At 36.9% G+C, this 23,091-nt stretch overlaps 1 protein-coding gene across 4 annotated transcripts in view; it reads left to right on the top strand.

The window, feature by feature from the left end:
• Positions 1-5,033: 5,033 nt before the first annotated feature.
• The window catches only part of LOC131427189 (protein cappuccino), a 35,146-nt gene continuing 17,088 nt past the window's right edge, over positions 5,034-23,091 (top strand). The window contains exons 1-5 of one of the 4 annotated variants that reach the window (XM_058590161.1): positions 5,034-5,154; positions 5,210-5,837; positions 13,441-13,980; positions 16,919-17,545; positions 17,605-17,817. In XM_058590161.1, coding sequence (XP_058446144.1) covers positions 5,468-5,837; positions 13,441-13,980; positions 16,919-17,545; positions 17,605-17,817 — 1,750 coding nt within the window. In that variant the 5' untranslated portion in view covers positions 5,034-5,154; positions 5,210-5,467. Of the gene's footprint in view, positions 5,838-13,440; positions 13,981-16,918; positions 17,546-17,604; positions 17,818-23,091 lie in introns of all 4 variants that reach the window. The other 3 variants (XM_058590162.1, XM_058590163.1, XM_058590164.1) reach the window with 3 other exon arrangements.

Here is a 23,091-nt window from a genome sequence, read left to right as displayed (position 1 = left end):
TCCCTCCCCTTTACGCCCCCGTGCAAAATGTTTTATATTGATAAATACAATGAAACATAGTGTAATGAAATTATTATAACATAAAATGATATAATAGATTACAAAATAATACAATATAACATAATAATATAATATAATACAATGTCATACAATATAATATAATATATCATAAAACAATATATAAAATAACAGTTAATGTAGAGTGTCAGTTATGCTCTTCTATCTTCGCAATACTGCAGGAAGTAGAATATTTCTCTTCTAATAACAATAATATCCACATCTTTAAAAATAATATATGTTATTATTATTGATGACAAATTAATAATAATAACAATAAATATAATAATGAAAATATTAACAAAAAACAATATAATATAGTACAATGAAACATATAATAAATAATAGAATGAATAAAATGATATGTTGCGATATGCTATGATATTATATTACTTGAATTTATATGTCATTTCTCATCCTCTCATTCTGCCATCAACGCATTCCCTCGACCAATTGTCACCACAGACACACGTGTAGGCATGAAACAGGAACCAGTGAGGACCAAGCTCCTCTTGTGACGACCTTGATAGTTAGTTAAAAAATTACTTTAAATATTATAACTTATAATGAAAACAAATTTATATTTTGCGCAGAGGTACGTAGTATTACTCATAATAAACCCTATAATATAATATAATATAATATAATATAATATAATATAATATAATATAATATAATATAATATAATATAATATAATATAATACAATATAATATGATATAATGCAATGCAGTATAATACCATACAACATAGTATATAATAACATAAAATAGTGTAAGACGATAATATATGAAACAATATGCTATGATACAATATAACAGTTAATACCGCAGTGTAAGATACGCTTTTCTAATAATAATAATAATAATAATAATAATAATAATAATAATAATAATAATAATAATAATAATAATAATAATAATAATAATAATAATAATAATAATAATAATAATAATAATAATAATAATAATAATAATACATGATGTAATTAACAACAGAATTATATGTTGTAATATACTATGATAAACATTGCACTTTAGGATGGCTTCAACCTACAAGGCATCTCGCACCCTCTCATTCTGCTACTAACGCAGAAGGCGATAGCACCCAGTCGACGCCGTTCTATTGACCAAATGTCGTCATAGACGCTCGGGGAGGCATGAGATAGGGACTTGTGAGGACTTAGTTATCTCACCATTTGACGACCTCGGTGTGATTATCAACTGATGTGCAAAAATTCAGAAGTTTTGAACATCAAATGCAATAATTTTCTGTTTTCGAGAAATATTGCAGATAAATCACGCGTTATTATTCCGAAACAACGTATTGAGTACATTACATCACCTTAACTGAATACTGTATATGATTCTGATAATTAAGTATGCATCTTTTGATGTCATAATCAAACCTTTAGAACGACAACGAAATTGTTGTGATATTATATCGTAGTCGCAGCACTGCTCGGAACTGCAATTCTTGGAACTGCTCGTAATTCATGCGTCTTCGCCATTCTCCATTCTCTTCTTTACCGCCGAGCACTAAGCGCAGGATTTTTCTCTCAAAGACGCCGAGTACACGAATATATGTTTCCTTCAACGATCATACCTCTTGGCCGCATAGTGCAACAGGTAATATCATCGACTTGCACAGAACAAATTTTGTGCGTGGCTGCAAGCTACAGGATTTCAGCTGGTAACGGAGTCCGTAGAAATCCCTTTTAGCAGCAGCAACACGCCTTTTTACCTCGCGGCTAACATCATTATCGCATGTCACTAGTGTTCCAAGATATATAAACTCGTCAAGAACCTCGTATCATCAATCTCCACCTTAGATCCTACACCGTTTGAGCTAGCCCGTTCTCTACCAGCCACCATGTACTTTATCTTAGTAGAGTTTATCGTTAACCCTATTCTCGCAGATTCTTTTTTGAAGGGCACAAAAGTCTCTTCCACAGCTCTATGATCCACACCGTTGGTTGGAGCGTATACAATTATTAAACTATAGTTAAAGAATTTGCCATTCATCATCAACATACAGATCCTTTCGTTTACCGGACTCCACCTGATGATCCATCGCTGTTGCTTAATAAGTACAAACACACAAGTTCTCAGAATTTGAACATTATGTATCTTTAAGTTGAATATACGAAAAAAAACATGACCACGGAGTCATATTCCATCGAACTGGATTATTAGTAGATAAGTACACTTCGTTCAAACAGGAATTATTTCTAAAATGCTTTGAAAACTATTTTGTGGAGTAGTGCATAGCGTTATGACAATCGCCTCTCGCACGGCCTACCTTCTGTGTGGTGTAAAGCCACTTTTGGAATGGATTGTGGAACTGAATTCTAAACCTGAATTTTGGAACTGAATTAAGAATCTGGATTCTGGTTCACCTGAATTCTAAACTTAAAGTTTAGAACTTAGTTGCAAAATTTCGTTCCAGAACACAAGTAAAAACTGAGATTCTGGAACTAGATTTTTGGAACTGGTTTATTGACTAGATCTGGAACGAAATTTTAGATCTGAATCAGAATTTTTTAACTGTCTTTTGAACCATAATTTAAGTTTCAGAACTCATTTCCAAAATTCAAATTCATGATTCAGAACCTAAATGCCGGAATTGATTCCGGAAACTGGACACTGGAACTAGATTTCGGAATTAAATTTAGGTAAGAATTCAAGTTCAGAATTCAGTTCTAGATTCAAATTCAGTACCATTCAAAAAGATCCAGATTCAGTTCGCTTTCTCATCTCATCCAAGTCAGTCGTTAAAACAAAACCGCTTACATTCGGGACAGAAGAAACCAAGCACAGTATTGTGTATTGAACAATAGAACGACCTCGAAATGAGTGAACCAAACGAACAAAAGCTACCGCCGACACGAAAGAATACAATTGTTGTTGACTTCAGACAGTGCAAAATTCGGCCTTCGATACGAGAACTTGAAGGTTTGCTTAAGGAGCACATGCATCTTGACATTAAACGTGTGCATTTACTTCAATGCAATAAGACCAATAATGTTGTTTATATCCAGTTCTATAGAGTTGGATGCAAATGTGGAGCATGCAAATATCAAGTACAACATTCCAGTATATATGGAAGATAGTGCTATAGAAGTGCGTGTGCATGATCTTCCCTCAAGCGTCATCGATCCTTATATTCGCAAAACTATGTCCTAATACGGAAAGATTCTCTCTATCGAAAAAGAAAAGTGGAAGAATTTTTTCCCCGATGATCTAAATGGCGTCCGTTTGTTACGCATGCGCTTGAGGAGGCCTATACCTTCTTATGTGACATTCGGTCAGGATACAAGAATCCCGTGCAAACCACTTGTTACCTATGACAATCAGATGGCCACATGTCAATATTGCCAAAAAGCTGTTCACTACGGTAAGCCATGTGAGAAACTGGACAAGGAGACAACCACACCAAAGGACAACGGTGCTTCCTTCACACCAACCCCAAGCAACCCCAGTGCACCTGTGACAGTTACCAACAACAGTGAAGCATCCCCTTCATCGAAACCATCCAACGTATCCCCTATAGAACAAAGTACACCAGCTGCACTTAACAACTTACCATCCAACCAATCAGCAACTGCAACCAATATACAACAAGGTGCATCTACAGCAACTAGCAATGAAAAGAAGACGGAAATCGACAACAATACCATCGATGCGGCAATGGATGACGAGACGAACCACGAACGAAGTGCCCCTCAATCCTCGCAGGAGGGAAATGGAAGCTCCTCTCCCCCTAGAAAAAGGATGACAACGAGATCCAATACAAAAAAATTATGTAAGAACTCAGCTAAATCGGCCACGTAAAGCTTGTACGCAAATAGGCCTGAATAAAATAACTTGAAAATAAAAAATAAATAAAAAAGATCCAGAATTCTAGAACTACAATCTAGTACTTGACAGTTGTAAACATCGGATAAATTTTACGAATCGGCTCTTTGTTGAAATAATAAAAATATTCCCCAAGAACTATGCAAAGTTTTTCTTCACTGAGTATGTAAATCTACTGTAAAACAATTGTAACAGTATTATACTCTCGTTTGTTCAAAATCGTTTGTGTTGTAGAGAATATTTGTCGTCGATAAGTGTACCGTTACAGTTCTGCAAGCAAAACAGTGAATGTTTAAAAATTCGCTACGATTACGAACGATTCTTGATATTCAGAAGGGTGAAAAAAGCATGATAGTTTCATTCCTATTCACGTCCTCACTTTATGTCTCTGACATTACCCACCCGCCTTTTGTTTATCTCTCGGTGACTGAAAACGTAGTCATACTTTTTGTTACCAAAGACAAGTTTTGGCTAAGTACGTTGATTTGACCACCGAATCCGTTTTCCTAGCACGCAAGTTTTCCACTACGTTTAGGATAAATCAAAAATCTATCTGGACTTAGAGATATTTAGAGAAATTTACAAATATTACGATTGGTCTTAAATGATTCAGTGGATCAAATCGACGAAATATTGTAAACGGTTCAACCTTCTTTTATATTTTTTTTATGAATCACTAACATAACTAGCACCTGACTAAATGAAACCGTATCAATAACGGCTTATAGCTCACAATTTCAACACGTAACAATGAGGTGAGAATTTTTCTCCAAAACAGACACAATTACCTTGGAAAAAGATGAAAAACAGACGATCACTTTATACCAATTTCGATCCACAAGCAGTGCTTGGAAAATTATACACACACATTCAAATCGACGAAGGAAAAATTATACATGAGTCGAGTGCGCTCTTAAACAGCACGCGTGAAGAGGGAGCCAACATCAATGAAAATTTTACCGGTAACTTCAGATTTGTGGCCTGAGAGTTCAGTCTTTTAAAAATAATGCAGTTGCTAACGTGAATGGAAGCATGTGTACTTTTCTGCTCCAAGCAATCAACCAATCGAGGTGGGAAAATTGCGCGCTTACAATTCCATTGAATCGGCAGTGCAGTGAAATAGGAAACGCGCAGGCGTCGTTTTAGTATATTTACGGAAATGAGAACAAAAGTCAAAAAACACTGTTTATATTTTGTCGTGCACTAGAACCTTATCGATTGAGATGCGTTTCTACACAAAAGTATGTTGTGCTTTTACGTTCTTATCTCTCATCTTCTGCTCTAACGTTCAATCAGATTAACCGATGACTCACGCAGTGACGACTGTTAAAGCATACATCAAATATCACCGAAACAATCCAACTCACTCCAGCAAAGTGTGTGGAATTATGTGAACCCCACGGTTTGGAAACGAAAACAGCGCATACAAATGCATTAATGAATGCAGACTTAGTGTTAAAAATAGCATCCAGAAGAAGTTTCATTCTACCGATAACTACGGGTTTCGAAGATTACTCTCCGCCAAAGTTGTAGCTCAGTAACGAATCCAGCGCCATGGGAAACACACAAGCTGCCAACGAAGGCAAAGACAGCAACGTCCAAAAACTGCCCAAACAAAATCTAGTAAAAGGTCGCAGTTTTATGAAATTTGGAAAGAAAAAGCAACTTCTGGTGGACCATGACGGGACCTCTACGGTGGCCTTTGAGTGCAGCACAAAATCGGAAGTGGATGCTGAAAACGAAGATGGATTTTCGCATATATTGATTGATGATGGCATTACGGCGACAGCAGCCTCCAGCAGTCAAGGTCAACATCTGTCCAAATCAGCTGATTCACTGCTGGTGGAAGACGCTGTCGCAAAACGGGACTACGAGTTCGTCTCGAAAAATGAATGCTTCCAGAAATGCATCAAAACTGAAACGGGTAAGTCAAGCTGCATACAGTTTGAAGTGTGATAGTGACGGTGCATGTGAGTTGTGAGAATTTATTATATTTTGCAATCAATTTCAGTATTAACTTGAAACCGGACTCTAAATCAGGAAGATTCGTAGTCTTTGTATAGGAAATCGGGTTAAATTCGAATCTGGTTTCAAATCACACAAATTTAACTCAGTTCTGTCATAATTGTTAGTTTTAAGGGGTTTGGTTCATTACTAACCAGGGTTTGGTTCAATCGAAAACGGCATTAGTATGTGCACACGAACACAAAGATGTGTATTGTTATTGTATTTATAACAAAACGCAAGAGCCGCTACTTCGGATAAATAGCCTTTTGATCAACCGGTTTCTATTTAGAAAGAGCATTAGATTGCAGTACTAAAACCTCAATTTACATCAACTTTATTTACATCAATTTAATTTACGCTGCTTTTTTACGCGTTATATTTAAAATGACGTGATTTTTTAAATAATTTTCGCGAAAGTCGTTTTTGCCTAATGAAGGAAACTTTTATTTACTACCTTGAGCAAAAAGTTCCCGGAATTTATTCATCAAAATCGACATTGTCTCCTTCAAAGTACTCCCCATCGACTGCAAGACACTTATGCCAGCCCTTGATCCAATCCTCGAAACATTTTTTATATTCAGTTTTCGGTATGGCCATCAGTTTATATTAACTAAGGACATAAAAAATATGGAGAATTAAAATGAAATCGTTTTCATAAGGGGTTTCTCAAAGTGACGTGATGTAAGCGGACTTATGTATTGTGTTTATATGAAAAACTTTTGCAGATTTTTAGATTATAATAAAGCGGATTTTCAAGTACTGCGGTAAGTATTACCTGCATAAAAATAGTGGTGTAAACGCTTCGCACCAATATCGCGCGGAATTGGCGTGTTTTGATTTTGAAATTTTTCGTAACAACCCTCAACATGCCTGGAACTTATCAGATTATGTTGCTCCATGACCACGAACTGCATTGACAAAATATTCATAAACTGCTGATTGCTCGTGCAGCTCTTAACTCCTGTTTCCACTGAAGTTGTTGGACTACTGAGAACGTATCTGAAACAGTTATAAATACACAAGTAAGTAATGTGTAGTTCTAACAAAATGAACACCAAACAATCAATAGACATTAACCATTGTAGTTCCTGCTGTGGCACAGTGTAGTCTCTAAGGACAATATTCCAAGTAGTTCTTGGATCATGTAATATCTCTTACAAATTATCATAGTCTTAGAATATACTCGGATGTTCCTAGAGGCTTTGGTGTATGAACGTAATTAGATTTTTTATGTCATTTATACTAAAGTTGAATGGAAGAGAAAAAATCATTTTTTACGCGAAAAACGTGCTTAATCCACCTAGCAGTGAGATGATACCTTTTTTTATCAATCCGCATGTGTTTTTTGCATGAATATTTTTCGGTGTTTCAGTTTTCATGACATTATTCTAATGTCAGTCGTTTTAAGTGGCAATTTGAGATTTTAATCACTCATTATTCTGTAATGTCGAAACTGCAAATCGGATCGAATTTGAATCTAAAAGTGTAACAATCGATTAAACATTCCATGATATGTCGAAGCAGGCACGTACCCAGAGGGGGGGCCCAAGGGGCCCGGGCCCCTCCCGAAATCGAAGTAAAGTAATTTCCATTTTGGGATTTTTAACCACTATTTCCGGAATCAGGAACAGAAAAGAGTTTTTGGCCATCAACTAACAAGATGTGCTAATTAGAAGATTGTACCAACCAGTTTTAAATAACCCGCTTCTTTTTGCAATCGAATTTATTTTCGAGGCTTAAAAGTCGGGTTTCACAGTGATTACAATCAATGTAAGAATTAAAGTAACTGGATGATCAGGAAGTGCCATGAAGATTAGTGCTGAGCAAACATATCATGCACTGATGTGTCAAAGACGAAACGTAAAAATAATAAACATATCATAGTTTTAGCTAAATTTTGCGAATGAAAGAAAAGGCCTGCCGCTGGTTGTTGCACTTGCATACTCAGGATTAAAAAGATGAACGCGAGCACACTTCGGAAGCATGTTCGCCTATGCTGATGATGATGGTGTCGGTTAGTTACTGGTGACGAAGTCTAGATCCATGGTTTTACGCCAGAAAACAGAAAATTACTGGATTTTCGAAAATATAAATATGTGTGCATTATTGGAGCGATTTAAAATCGGTGTGAGCTCTGAAAAATTTATGTGAGTTCCGTTTTTGAGTTTTTGAATGCTACTAAGAAAATTTGAAATCACTCCCAATGACGAATTTAAATTTTTATACTCATCATCCTGTAAAATTTCAAATCTGCGGGTCTGGCATCTTCCCCTTAAAGTTTCAAATATATTCAAAAAATTTAATTCGAAAAAAGTCTGCGAACTCCAAGTTTTTTTCAAAGAATGGAGCATGGAATTGGTATAGCGAACAAAAAAAAAAGACCGCGGCAATTTCAAAAATCGGTAAATTTTTACAAACGTCTACTAAAAACGTGATTTTCAAAAGTCTACAAAAAAGTCGGCAACTGAAACATGTCTACAGCTTATTTTATAAATCTGCGGGTCTGGGATCTCTGATCCAGACACGGAAGTTGACTAGATGAAATTAAATCGGATCATGTGTTATTATAAGGCACTTCATTTGAATATAAATTTGATAAAATCGGTTTGACCATCTGTTTGACAAATAATCCACAAATTTTGCAAACTAGAAGAGCTTACTGAATAGTTTCGAAATATTTGTTCCTTTTTACATCGTGGCTTATAAGAACACACCATTGGAATTGAAGGTTTGAATACTCATCACTCAGCTTTCCATAGAACTTCTTGCTTTAATCTCTCATTGTCGAATCCGAAATATGTGATTACATATTTACTTAAATTGCTAGTACCTTAAATCCCGAAACGAAATCCTGGGTACGGGCCTGTGTCGAAGTAAGTTCCACTTTAGAGTTACGGTACTTTAAGGTACTTGCAGAGCCGATATTCAGGAACCAGCATAACCCAAACCGATTCGTATGACCATATGACGAATAAATTGCAATATTTTTGAGTCCAACTTTGAAGCTTTTCGGGATTGTCATCTTCTATATCGCTTTGAATTTTAAAAATTCATCATCCTACAATTCGAGAATCGGAAGTCAGAATTGGATAAAATTGGATTTATTTTAATTTTAACTTTTGTTTCGATTAGGCTTTTTTGAGAAAACGACTGAGCTTTGAGAAATGGAATTCTAAAATCGGTATGGCCGATGTCAGATAAATTCACCTGAGTAGCTGTATAGTTTACATTTGTTTCAAAATGTTTGAAAATCAATGTAGACATCTTTGAGGAATCGTAGTGCCAATAAAATTTTTGGTTGCCTTCCGAAACGGAAACTGAACACAACCAAAAATGAAAGTGAAAGTTTATTTGGTTATCGACTATCCAAATCTGCTAACTCGATAAACCTGATTAATTTATATGAAATAGACATTTTTATACTAATTACCCTGTATCTCCGAAACCGGAAGTTGGATCTGACTGAAAAACAAGATGTTTTATAGAATCTTAAAATTTTTCATTTGAATCTTAGATGATTCTTAGATTTCATTTGAATCTTAGATCGGTTCAGTCATCTACGAGAAAAATGAGTTACACAGGAGTATACGACTTTTCGTATGAATCTGAGTTTGTAGAAAACGGTTTAGTCATCTCCGAAAAAATTGAGTGAAATTATTTGTCACACACGCATTTGCTGATCTCGACGAACTGATTCGAATGGTATATGGGTGTTATGTTCTTCCAGCATTTATTGCTGTGAGTAGTTTAAATCAATATAATTATGGAATTGCTTTAAACTCGAAAATTCTGCCATCATCTGGTTTTCATATGTCATATTCGAACGATTATGTTGCCAAAAACGATTCGTTGTAAAATCGGTCCGTGGCAAAATATTATGCTGTACACAGTCTTTTGGGTACTTAGAAACAAATGTATGTAATAAAAAATTGTGTTTTATGTTGCTCCCAAGCATTTCTTTGCCAGACAGCGCTCATAACTTCTACTGCTGGAATAGGGGAAAAAGTCGCTTACACAAAAATTTCGATATCTCCGTTAAAAATGGATAGATTTAAACAATCTATGGCTTGTTGGATAGGTATTACCGTGCGGAATCTAAGTCTGAAAATTTTGACATAATACTTCGTATAACTCAAAAAGTAAACATCCGATCTCAAAACCATTCAATAGCGTTCTGGGTGACGGGAGACCTTTCATTTGCGACTAGTTTGATCAAAATCGGTCCAGCCATCCCTGAGATCTCGACCTCTTAGTTCACAACAGACATACAGACACACACACACACACACACACACACGCGCGCGCGGACATTTGCTCAGTTTGTCGAGCTGAATCGATTGGTATATGACATTCGGCCCTCCGGGCCTCGGAAAATTTTTCTAATATATAAAAAAAGGTTTTATATATATATAAAAAAGGTAAAAATGAAAATGCGCAATGTTTTATTTAATTTACGCGCGTAAAATGTAGTATATTTTAACGGTTTAGGGGAGACCGAAGTATCAAAACAGCCTGTTTAGTAAGACAATGTGTAGACTCGATTGGTGTCACCCGTTGGATACGTGTTCTCTTACAATGTCATCGCTTTTGCGTACATACGACATAAAAAATGCAGTTAATGACAACATTACAAAACAATTTAAGTTTGTAATGAGTAATGAACTGATAGAAAGCGATAGCATTGCTGACAAATCGCTACTTGAAAACAAAATGACGATAAGGGACGCGGACGAAGTAAGCTAACCACCACCGATGTATTTTGTTTTCGTCCTACTTCTGTTAAACTCATCTTTTTCAAGTGGATTTTAATATTTGGCAAATCGTGATTCACTTATCACTTGCTAAATTGTACGATTAGTATAGTACAACTTATCAAGTGAGTTTATATTACTTTTTTATGCTCCTGTGCACTTGGAAAAATGAATTGTGAAACTTTCTAAAATAATATGGTCAAAATGTTAGTTATAAAAGCATACACGGAAAGACCGAAATCAGCATTTTGGCGAAAAAATTAGTTAATTTTCTGATTTTAGTTAGTTATTTTTTGAGATAACAAAAAAAATCTTACTTTTGCTGATTTAGATTTTTTATTTCTGATTCCCTTAATAATAATAAAATATTTGTTGAAATGGCTATTTTTTTAGTTGAATTCTCCAATTCAACGTGCTGTTATTTCTTAGCTAAGGCACACTTTACTTCCATTCAACTAATTTTTTAGTTGAATTAGAGAAATAAAACGTTGTTTTCAGCCAACATAAATGGTTGAATTGGCTTCGGCAATTTGCAGCTATGTGGCGCACTGTCACCGAAAAAAACGTTAACACCGTAATGACTACTAGTCACTAGATGGCACACTACTGCCGAAAAATATTTCAGTCGCGGTAATCTTTTCTATATTGGCAGGTATAAATACGATGTTTTTTTTTTTTATAAAAAATTTTTTATTCAGGCCAATTGCGTACAAGCTTTACGTGGCCGAATGAGCCATATTTTTATTAGATAAAATAATTTTTTTACCGTTGGATCTCGTTGTCACCCTTTTTCTAGGGGGAGAGGAGCTTCCATTTTTATCTTGCGATGAGTGAGGGGCACTTTGTTCGTGGCTCGTCTCGTCCTCCATTGCCGCATCGGTGGTATCGTTGTTGGTTTCCGTTTTTTCTTCGTTTTCCTTGTAATTCGCATTCTTGGGTTGGTTGTTAGTTGCTGTAGACGCGCCTTGTTGTGCATTAATTGCAGTTGTTGGTGGGTTTGATGGTACAACAGGAGTACTGCGCTCACTAGTTTCCGTTGTTGGGCGGTTGTCCTTTTTTTTGTTTAAAGATGTCCTTTTTGCAGTTCCAGTGCAAGGTTTGCCGTAGTGTGCAGGTTGTTCACAAAACTGACATGTAACCAGTTGATTTTCATACGTAATCAGCGTTTTACACGGATGTATCCCGTCTTGATCACAAATGATGTAAGATGGAATTGCTTTACGTAGTTGCATACGTACTACTCGCACGTCATTCCGGATACCCGGAAAAAAATTCCGCCATACTTCCCTTTCGATGGAAAGAACTTCACCGTACTGCGACATACATTCCCGAACATACCCCTCGCTGGTCTGCGGGGGAAGGTCATGCACGCGTACTTCTATGGCATTATCCACCATGTACACAGGGATTTTATATTTAACATTGTCATGATCAATACTGTGCACCCCGTTATTAACCGAAGCAAATGCAATTGCATCTTTTTCACGTTTGAACATAATGTACACACAGTTAGACGCCTTGTTGAATTGAATCTCACTTACATCAGTAACGTTTAGATGCATTCGTTCCTTAAGCAAGATTTCAATTTCGGTTGCTGCTGGTCTAACTTTGCAGCGCTTGAAATCAATAAAAATTGAATTTGGCCTTGTAGGCCAAGTTTCAGGCTTTGTTAAATCGTATTTGCCCATTTCGTACAATCTATTGTTCACTACACTGTATTGTCTTTGTTTCTATCGTCTCGACCGTAAGCAATTGTCGACTGTGTCTGATGAGATGCCAGCACGAACTGAAAATACGATGTTGTATTGGAGAAAAAGACATAAGCGAAACATAAACTTTTTTTTAAAAATTTTTCTTCTAAATCGCTGCCTTCTTCATTCGACTTCGCGAAATCGACTCTCTCACTGAAAACTTTGAGTACTCGGAAAACAAAAACCGAATACAAGTAATACACCGGACGGCGTAGCCCGGAAGGTTGGAAGATACAAAAAACATCATTTGACATATACAATTAGAGTGCAACATTCGAAACTCACTTCACTGTTTCGCGTAAAAACATTATTTCGCACAATCGCTTCAAATGCGCACAAATTCTGAATAAATACACTTTCCACTAAGAGTTTACGTCATTTTTACAAATCGAATCAGAAATTTATATATGGATATATCGTAACACATGCGAAAAACATCAAAACAATTTCCAAGCAGTTTCAACAAGACTGTCCTTTTTAGCTTTTTAATGAATTGTTTTGATTTGACACTTCTCATGGGTTTTTGGCTAATAAACTTGTTGATTAAACCAATTTCATTGTTGTGTTCTTTGTGCTGTCCTTCAGTAATGATGGTGATAGAAAATAGAAACAAATTTTCTGATTCGCCAACTAAACTCATTCTCTAAAAATAATAGTTTTTTCCAGCAAAGTAAATTTTCAATTTTAACTAATTTCATAGTTATTTTGGAAATTTTGTTGTTAAAATCAACTAATTCAAAAACAGTAATACGAATTAGGCACAGAACTAATTTCGGTCGTTCCGTGTATAAAAATCGATTGTGAAACTTCTCTTTAAGATAATACGATAACAAACGCAAGCATTGTTGACTTAAAAAGGCTCAAACAACATAAGCATCGAAAATGTATTCATGATAAAGCATAGAAAGAAACATCATCAAACATGACATGCACCCATAAAACTTAACTTTTCTACCATTTCTTTTCCCCTACACGATCATCTTCACTCTTTTTTCCACGTTGTTTTTTCACCGAACAGGAGCACATGAAGCGCAGAATATCAAAGATAGTGGCCCTATCGCGGCACCGCTAGACACCGATAGTGCGACTGGCATAGCTATGGCCCGAGACGCAACCGTCGCACCCCCGCCAGAAGCCAGTAATTCAGCAACGATGACGACACAAATATGTACAGACATTAACAACAAAGCACAGTCACATCCCACTGAAGACGGCACAAACGAGTCGCTGACCTTCTTCAACGGCACCGGCAGCATCGCGACCAGTGGCAATCAATCAGTACCACTAGCACAAGCAAACAACTGCACCAAAACACCACCAACACAAACGCCTCAGGAAATAGTAGGCAACAAATTGCCGGTTTTATCCGCTACTATGGCAACAAAGCCGAACCCAAACAGCCTCAGTAGCAAACTGGTTCTGGGTGAAGGTACAACGAATGTCTACAACTGCGATCCCTCATCTGGATCGATCGTAGTTACCACGGACTCCTGGAAACGGGCCCAATTACTGAGTGAAAACGTTACCACAGTTCATGGATCGGTAGAGCAAGGTAAAGGTAAGTAGTTCAAACTTTGTTTATTCAGATGATCAAGTCTTTTTGTGTGATTGTTCCTCCATGTTCGGGCATTTTACATGCAATTGTAAATATACTTAACCTAATTCTAAAAAAGCCCCATTCCATCGCTTACTCCATAATTTATCCTATGGCACAGTTAACGGTTACAACACACGGCTCGACGTTGTGAAAGAGTGAGAGGAAATCAAATTGTAGCACGAAATTGCTTTAATGCCGTATCAACCTTGATCGTTTCATACCACCCTCTTAGCACTTCATCGTCAGCAACCTACACGATTTTACACATCGAGCTCATGGTTTGTACGGGTCTTGATAGTAGTTTTGGTTAGATGGTTTGCTTTCGATTGTGCATCTATTTTCAATATTCAAATTTGTTATCAGTTTCGTGTGATTGACTGGCTATAAAATTCACGGTTGCTTACAATAGGTCGCCAATGCAGTTATTTTTTTTTATTTTCAATCCTTCCGTCCAGTCGTTTCGAACGGCCGAGAAGTAATGGTGCATAAAGTAAGAGCAGTGTAGCATAACCGAGTTTTAGTGTTTTTGCTGAATTTTAATGTGGTTTATGCAGGAAAATGTGCGCCCGATTATGAACGATACCCAATTGTGACATTCGTTGAATTCCTACCGGTCAGATCTGATTCGTAGAAATTTAAACTTAAAACGTTGCCTTTTCAAAAAATGGCAGTACAAAGTTGTGCAATTGCCTCCAGTTTCATGAATTTATCAGTTCTATTTTAGTATTACAAACTTTAAGATCAATCGTTGCACCTGCGGTAAGGCGTCATGCACAAATAACGTCACGTTTTAATGGGGGAAGGGGGTTTCAAATATTGTGACAAGTGGGGGAGGGGGCATAGTAAAACGTCACGTCACGGAAGATTTATTTCGACTACTACAGTATTTGTTTTTAATTTGAACTTTCGGTTTTCACATGTGACTTAGTATTCGAAAATAGTGCTAACGTGTGAAAACAAATTTTCGAAATAAACCTAAGGTAAGAGAATGCGTGCGGGTTGGTGCCTCGGGCGCTGGTCAGTAGGATCGTAGCACCAGCCGTGCAATGAGATAGCTCAGGTTAGTTAACCGCCCATGAGTTTCTAATGATTGATCAGAAATCAGTTGCAATTGCATATTGAATCAAATGCATGATACTAGAGAGAAGTAAATCATGCTCATAGTGCGTGCAACATTACCCGACTTAGAGCATGAAGTGATCAAGGAATGTTACTTCAACACTTGCTACTACTATTGATCAAAGAATTCTCTGCATCGCCACACAGGATGGAGTGGTATTAGTGGGCCGAGGAAACGATCAGGATTTATCTTGGTAGATAAATTGATTTTATTGTTTGAAAACCTACACGCGATGTTCGTAACCTTAACGCTAATTTGTAACCGGTCTTAAAATGAGTAAATAATACGAATCAATTGGCAAATTACCGATTCACAACGACGCGTAACCCCGCAATATTTAAATAATGCAATATTTAAAAATGGAATGAACCATGTACAGTTTAAATTCTGAGGACGGTTGTCAATCAATTTAAAACCAACCGAATTCCCAATCCTACCTCGAAACATGATATCAATGACATTTGGAAATGACATCTTTTTCACAATAGCCGTGCGATTCATAATAGCCGACATGCATTGTTAAATTTGTAACGAGTTGTTAGTTTTCAAACCTATAGTTTTTTCCTCAATCTCTTGACAGCCGGATACTGAGAGTTAAATATGGAGTCATTTTATGTGAAGGCCAATTAGATTAGTGGAACAATTTTCTTGCTGACGAATAGTCGTATTCGAAAAAGGAACGCGAACAAACTAAGCTCACCACCAAAGACTAACAATATGCATTAGAAAACTGAATTCTTAAATTAAGTTAGTAAAAATAGCGTGTGAAATAAGAAAAAAAAATAAAAAAAAACTAGTAACAAAAAGGCGGAACAATTTCAATAAAAGCTCTGCTATCGAATAACCACATGAGAATAGCGAAAGCGTTGAGAAACGCGTATGGATTGTATTCCCGAACGAAAATCGACATAAAAGTTGGAAAACAATTTTGATTAGATTGTTCTTAATTACTCGAGGGAATAGATAAAAAAATTCTTTCGAAGTGATAGTGTTCTGATAAATGAAAGTAGAAAAGGAGCAACTCCTGCAATTCGGAGAAAAATAATAGATAACCAATAACCTATTGGGCCCTTTCCCCCTTAAATGAAAGGTGAAATATGGGTTAGTACAATAACTGCTATTGAATTTTGTTAAAATCCGACTACGGTTTCCGAAGGTTTGAGTCGGCTAGAAATATCAACTAGAGAGTCGATTGCTTCGATTTGTAGGTCTTGACGATAGGCGATTGACTGAAGCTCTGTTGAATTCATTGGTTTCCGATTACCTATTCCTGAAGTTCCGGAATTACTCCGGAGCTGTTAAAATTGGGTATTCGATGCCGTATTCCTCGAACCTATTTTGTTTCTTCGGATTCCCTATGCTAGAACCAATTATGGATGTAACAACTGTTTCAATAGTTTCGACTTTCATTTCGAGCGTAATGTTATCAAGAAATCGTTCCTCGGGTTACTGCTTAATTAGTTTTATTTTCTGTAGTACTAGATTTAAGGAAAATGTATCATTTGGACAATCATCTGTTGATGCAAAAGATGAGGAGGTTTTATGCCTTTTCGAGATTAAGTATAACATAAACTAACTCTAGTGGGTTTTTCCTTACTCCAAATAAATAAATAAACTGAATGGTAGCATTGTACCATTTCTTGATACGATGATATTCCCATGATCACAATGTTTTCAACAAACCATGCTAAAATGTCGTATAATTACTACAACAAATTTGTCTTCGTACTCTTATTCTAATCACAATATCTTACCTTTTCTCTTGTACTTAAAATGCAGATCGTAGCAATAAAGTCATCCACTTGCTTGAGCACACCACCTCATCCAGCTCGGACTCAATTTTTACCGATCCATCTACACCGCTGGGTGCTTTCGCAACAGAGATCAACCAGGCCTACTACTCCGAAGAGGATCTACTTGAAACGCAAGAGGACGAAGATCGGACTCCAGTCAAAAAGGACCAAACTGTAACGGCACTAAAACTTCAGCAACTAAGTGTTCATAAAATCGACCCGATTGATTTGGATTCAAATCAATTAAAGTGCGACGAGTGGAGAGAAAAATTAACGGTTTCTAATGTGTCCAGTGTCAATGTCAAAAGCAGCAGTGATCAATGGCTTGAACGGTGTAGTGTGGAAAATGTGAACAGCATCAGTTTAGATGGTCAGTGTGCGTTTGAAGAAGAAAATGTAATTCCAGCGATTCCGCAAGACAACGAAAGTGTGGAAATGGCATTCAATATTCGTAACACCACTACTCCTAGCGCCACAGTCCACATCCAAAATGCCGATGATCGCGCGACGCCAACGGACGAAGTCAAAGAAAAATGCTTATTCAATATCTCACGTGTTAAGAAAGTAGAGCTCGCCGAGATCAAGACGCCCAGCTCGCTATACGCCACTCCATGTAAGTTGCACAAGGTGTGACCCTTGGTAAACCTTCGGTTGAAATTTACATAATTTCAGTGCCGTTGCCTCAATCTTTAGATCCAGCGCGGACAAGTTCTAACGATCAACAATGGGCAACCCCAAAACTGCCAATAGGCGAGGGCAATGTTCTTCGCAAGGTAGTTTCACTGTCAACCGGAAAAGTCAGCGAAAGTACTCCCGTCAGCAGAATCTCCCGTCCAACATTTGTTCCGGAGAAATTGAACTTTTCTGCGTACGAAAAATTCGAAGGTGTGTATGTTTTAGTAATACATAATTGGTAGTAAATTAAGCAATTTATCTTTATCGCAGTAGGAGAGAAATGCTCTTTCACGTTGATCAGCCCTAACTACCCGATGTTCTTAATTTGAACAGTTTTGCACTTGTTCTTAAACAGAAAAGACCTGAATCTCGTTTGTAAGCAATATGCTAACACGTATCTGAATGTTTCACTGACAGTCACTAATGCTTAACACTCTAATCTGATTTAATTCGGATTAATTTAGTAGAATCTCAGGTTAATATTCGAAATACTTTAAGACCCCTGTTTTAATCCACCTAGTGGTGCAATCATGTCGATTTATTTGGACATGACATAACCTACAAAAAGAAACAGATCTAAGCGAAATTAACACTCAAACGCTCGGGTAGGGATTTTCAACGAATTCATTTTTTCAAAAAATCAACTCTTTATACCGTTGATCAATTTCGATACGTTCAGTGTCAAAAAACAGATTTTCTTCTAGTCCAAGCTGACTCATACGGAACCGCAGCGGTCCAAAAACACCGGAGTTATTCCAGATTGCGTTGGGGTATGTCTGTTCTGCCGTTAGAAGTATGTTATGAAGGTGACAAAAAGTAGTTGATCAAACAGCTCTAAGTGGAAAGTACTTTGAATTTACATCAAAATCTCGAAAATATGCAAACCAACTAAACTGGAGTTCCCAAATTTGTTTTGAAAGTCTTTTAACAACTTGAAAAGTCCTGAGATGAAACGCAATGTCAGATTTCAAGCACAATTCTATGGAACCACAATCCGGATTTACCGGAATTGAACATTGCATTTTATGAGCTCTAGTAAGTCCTTCACATTTTATACAATTTCCGTATTAATCTCAAACTTATATAAAATTTTATGTATCAAAAACTTCTAACGGCAGAACAGACATACCCCAACGCGATCTGGAATAACTCCGGTGTTTTTGGACCGCTGCGGTTCCGTATGAGTCAGCATGGACTAGAAGAAAATCTGGTTTTTTTGACACTGGACGCATGAAAATTGGTCAACGGTATAAATAGTTATGATTTTTTGAGAAAATAAATTCGATGAAAACCCCTACCCGAGCGTTTGAGTGTTAATCATCGCTCCAAATGTCGAATTGAAATTACTCACACACTTTACCCAGTAATTCTGGAACCGGATGTCAGAACCAGATAAAATTCAAAGGTAATCTATGATAGACTCGAATGACCAGTTTGTTTAAATGTCGCTAATAAAAAATGGCTTAAGTTTATGAAAGTGGGTTTGGCCATTTTTGAGAAAATTAAGTATCTTTTTGGAATTTTTGATTACTATTTCCGGTACTTCCAGCACCAGGAACTGGGTATAGATATAGACGAAGTCACTTCGTTTGGCAATCAAGCAGTATAAACTACAAAAAGAAATTGTTCCGAATCACATTTAAATGATATATTACGTTTTTCTGTATCGTCGCTCTGAATGAAGAATTGAAATTTCAAATTCACCCTGTAGTTCTATAACCGGAGTCAGGTCAGTCCCATATCCCCTTCATCCGAATATAAGTCAGTGAAAGTCGTTCAGCTGTTTCTGAGAAAGTTTAGTGAATTCCATTCTGATGTATACTAGAATGGATGGGCTTCGGGTTCAAGGTTGAGCTTGAGCGACCACCCCTGGTTACTACTCCGTTACTGATCGGGATCAACTGAAATTGTACAGGGAATATCTAGATAATCCTACCTTTGACTGGCAAATCATCCTTCAATCTTCTGGTAACAGTTCGGCTGAAAAGTTCGTATCGTTTAATAGAAACACTCATTTTTTTGCCAAAATTCGTTTCTATTATTCAACATAATTGCCATCAGAGGCGATACAGCGATTATAGCGATCTTCCAACTTTTCGATACCATTTTTGTAGTACGATTTGTCCTTTGCCTCAAAATAGGCCTCAGTTTCAGCGATTACCTCTTCATTGCTTCTAAATTTTTTACCAGCGAGCATTCTCTTGAGGTCTGAGAACAGGAAAAAGTCACTGGGGGCCAAATCTGGAGAATACGGTGGATGAGGGAGCAATTCGAAGCCCAATTCGTTCAATTTCAGCATGGTTTTCATCGACACGGTGCATTGTCTTGATGAAACAAAACTTTTTTCTTCTTCAAATGAGGCCGTTTTTTTTTTAATTTCGTCCTTCAAACACTCTAATAACGCTGTATAATAGTCACTGTTGATGGTTTTTCCCTTTTCAAGGTAGTCGATGAAAATTATACCATGCGAATCCCAAAATTCAGACGCCATAACCTTACCGGCCGATTGTTGAGTCTTTCCACGCTTTGGGTTCGGTTCATCGCGTGCAGTCCACTCAGCTGACTGTCGATTGGACTCCGTTGTGAAGTGATGGAGCCATGTTTCGTCCATTGTTATATATCGACGAAAAAAATCGGTTTTATTTCGATATAACAGCTCCAAACACTGCTCAGAATCATCAATTCGTTGTTGTTTTTGATCGATTGTGAGCTCACGCGGCACCCATTTCGCACAAAGCTTTCTCATATCCAAATATTCGTGAATAATATGTCCAACACGTTCCTTTGATATCTTTAGGGTGTCAGCTATCTCGATCAACTTCACTTTACGGTCATTGAAAATCATTTTGTGGATTTTTTTCACGTTTTCATCGGTAACAGCCTCTTTTGGACGTCCACTGCGTTCATCGTCTTCGGTGCTCATATGACCAGTATGAAAGTTTGCAAACCACTTACAAATTGTTGCTTCGCCAGGTGCAGAGTCTGGATAACACTCATCAAGCCATTTTTTGGTATCGGCGGCACTTTTTTTCATCAAAAAGTAGTGTTTCATCAACACACGAAATTCCTTTTTTTTCCATTTTTTTTCACAATAACAAAAGTAGCTTCACTCAAAATGCAATATCTCACAAACTAATAATCAGACAGCTGTCAAATTTATACACGTATCTTTTGAAGGTTGGTACTAACTGAAAATGGTATGGATTTAATTCTAGTGGCGCCCTCTCATAGAAACGATACGTAGTTTTCAGCCGATCTGGTAATCAGATATGAAACGTTGAAAAAAGCTGATAACTGAAGGGAAAAAGAAACTCCTGTAATTGTTGCCTTTTACGACATGGAAGCAGGAACCCACTATTCTTGGTTAAATTCTTTTTCCGCCGGATTCCACACGGCATCTAGACTGGTACAGTCCGCAGAAAGATAATAAGTACTTTCAATCTTCTAGTGGACCCCAGCCCCTACAAAAATATAGATGATGGTGGATGCACTAAACTGTGACAAATTACAAATTTATTCTACTTTAAGCGCTTAGATTTGTTGTGAATGATAAAATTGACAACTTGATTCCGAACAATCTATTGTCGATAGTTCTAAATTGGCCTGCTAGTTACCGGAGAATCAAAATAAAATAGTACTGTACTATACTAAACACATCGCACACATGCAAAAGCGCATCCAGCGAGCGAATGGATGTGACTTTCATCCACTCAGTACTCAAACACCTGCACCGGCCTACGAGAAATGCTCGCTCACAGCCAGGGGTAAAGTAATGCAGAAATGTGCGATAGTTCATACTTCGCAAATCGGACGAGAGGATGGCATCATTGACGCACTGTGATTGGCTCGTGAAAACACAACTCCATTCAAACCAATTTTTCAATGGTATGGAAATGAAATATTTAAACGACGTTACCTCATGAGTTGAATGTTTCCGAATCGATTGGTTGTTAAATCCATCAACAAATGACTGAATTATAAGCGTTCAAAATTATCACAGAAAAAGGTTACGCGGTTAGTTTTGCGTTTTTGAAATTGACACCCAGCCTCGTATAACGAAGAGTAAGACATTTTTAATGCCAAAAACCAACGTGAAACGAATGTGGAAACGTATTTACGATTTCGAAATTTCACGCTGCCATAACAAAGGTATTGCACATTTTTCATATAAATTTTGCTGATATATTTCATACCAATTTTGCTGATATATTTCAAGATGTTGGTGCTAATTACAATCCGGTAATTATAACTCAAGTAATCTGTAAGAATACTTGGTAGTTCGACTTATGATATGAGCATTGGAACAGACACGTTCATTTTTGAATGAACGCGAAAAACATTTTCAAAATTTTTAATTAAGGAGGTCAGCTCTAAAAATCACTTGTTTTATTTTTCAGAAGACGCTTTATACACGCTTCATTAGTGCATGTGCAGCATCCAACCAAACAAAACAATTAAGATTGCTTCACTTATTTTTTTTATAACGGGGGGAATCGGTTCAGCCATCTCTTAGTTATCTGTGTGAGTTACATTCTGGCGTCTTTTAACCGGTAAAGTCACAAACAGGCCATAAATTAATAAGATCTGCAAACTTTAATAGATTGTATACCTGTTTTGAACATTCTGTTCTCTTTTTGTATTGTCACGTCTATGGCACTTCTATTTGAAGATGCAGATCAATTGAACTCATTGACCTGCATCTTTCGAAACCGGAAGTCAGAACCAGATAAAATCCAAAAACAACTCCAGAATTCTAAGCCGAACACGCCTAAAATTCAATAGCAGTCTATGGAACCACCTAGTCCTATTATTTGAATCTATTATTGTAAAAGTCGACCCAGCCATCTCCTCGAGGTCATATTTCTGTAAAATACACTCATACATACACTCACGCACATACACAGATTCGCACAGAGACATATTGTGATCTCAACGAATTGAGTCGAATAGTATGTGGCATTAGGCCCTCCGGTTCAAAAATCGATTCTCACAGTGATTTTATAGCCATTCTGTATGAGAAAAAAATAAAACAAGAATGACCGCCGTTATAACATACAATAGAAACATCAACATATATCCCTACCTTTCCCCCACTTAACACCTGTTTGCTTTATTTATGGGGACACAAACGCAATCGTCAACTTATAATTCTATCAGTCGTAATTCATATCTCTGGCACTGAAGTGCTGGTATATTTTGCAGCTTATTTGCTTCACTACTTGAGAGTTACTAGATGAGAACCATTGAAACATTTGACCAAACCCGATACAAGAAAACACTTTTTTCGAGAAGAAAGTATTTCTATACTATTAATTTTGAAAACGCCAGTGAAAATGACATTCGAAAATTCGAGCTTTCACTAAAATACCATCAAAACCGCAGAAGATTAAAAATGAAATCTAACGTGAAACCGCAACTGGAGTGGAAAACAAACAAACTCGAATGCAAATTTTATAATGCTCTAATCAAACTAGTGCCCTACCG

Source organism: Malaya genurostris, chromosome 2 (genome assembly GCF_030247185.1).
Source record: "Malaya genurostris strain Urasoe2022 chromosome 2, Malgen_1.1, whole genome shotgun sequence".
NCBI lineage: Eukaryota > Metazoa > Arthropoda > Insecta > Diptera > Culicidae > Malaya > Malaya genurostris.
The sequence above is the reverse complement of the archived record's forward strand: the minus strand, read 5'-3'. Positions and strand labels throughout refer to the sequence as shown.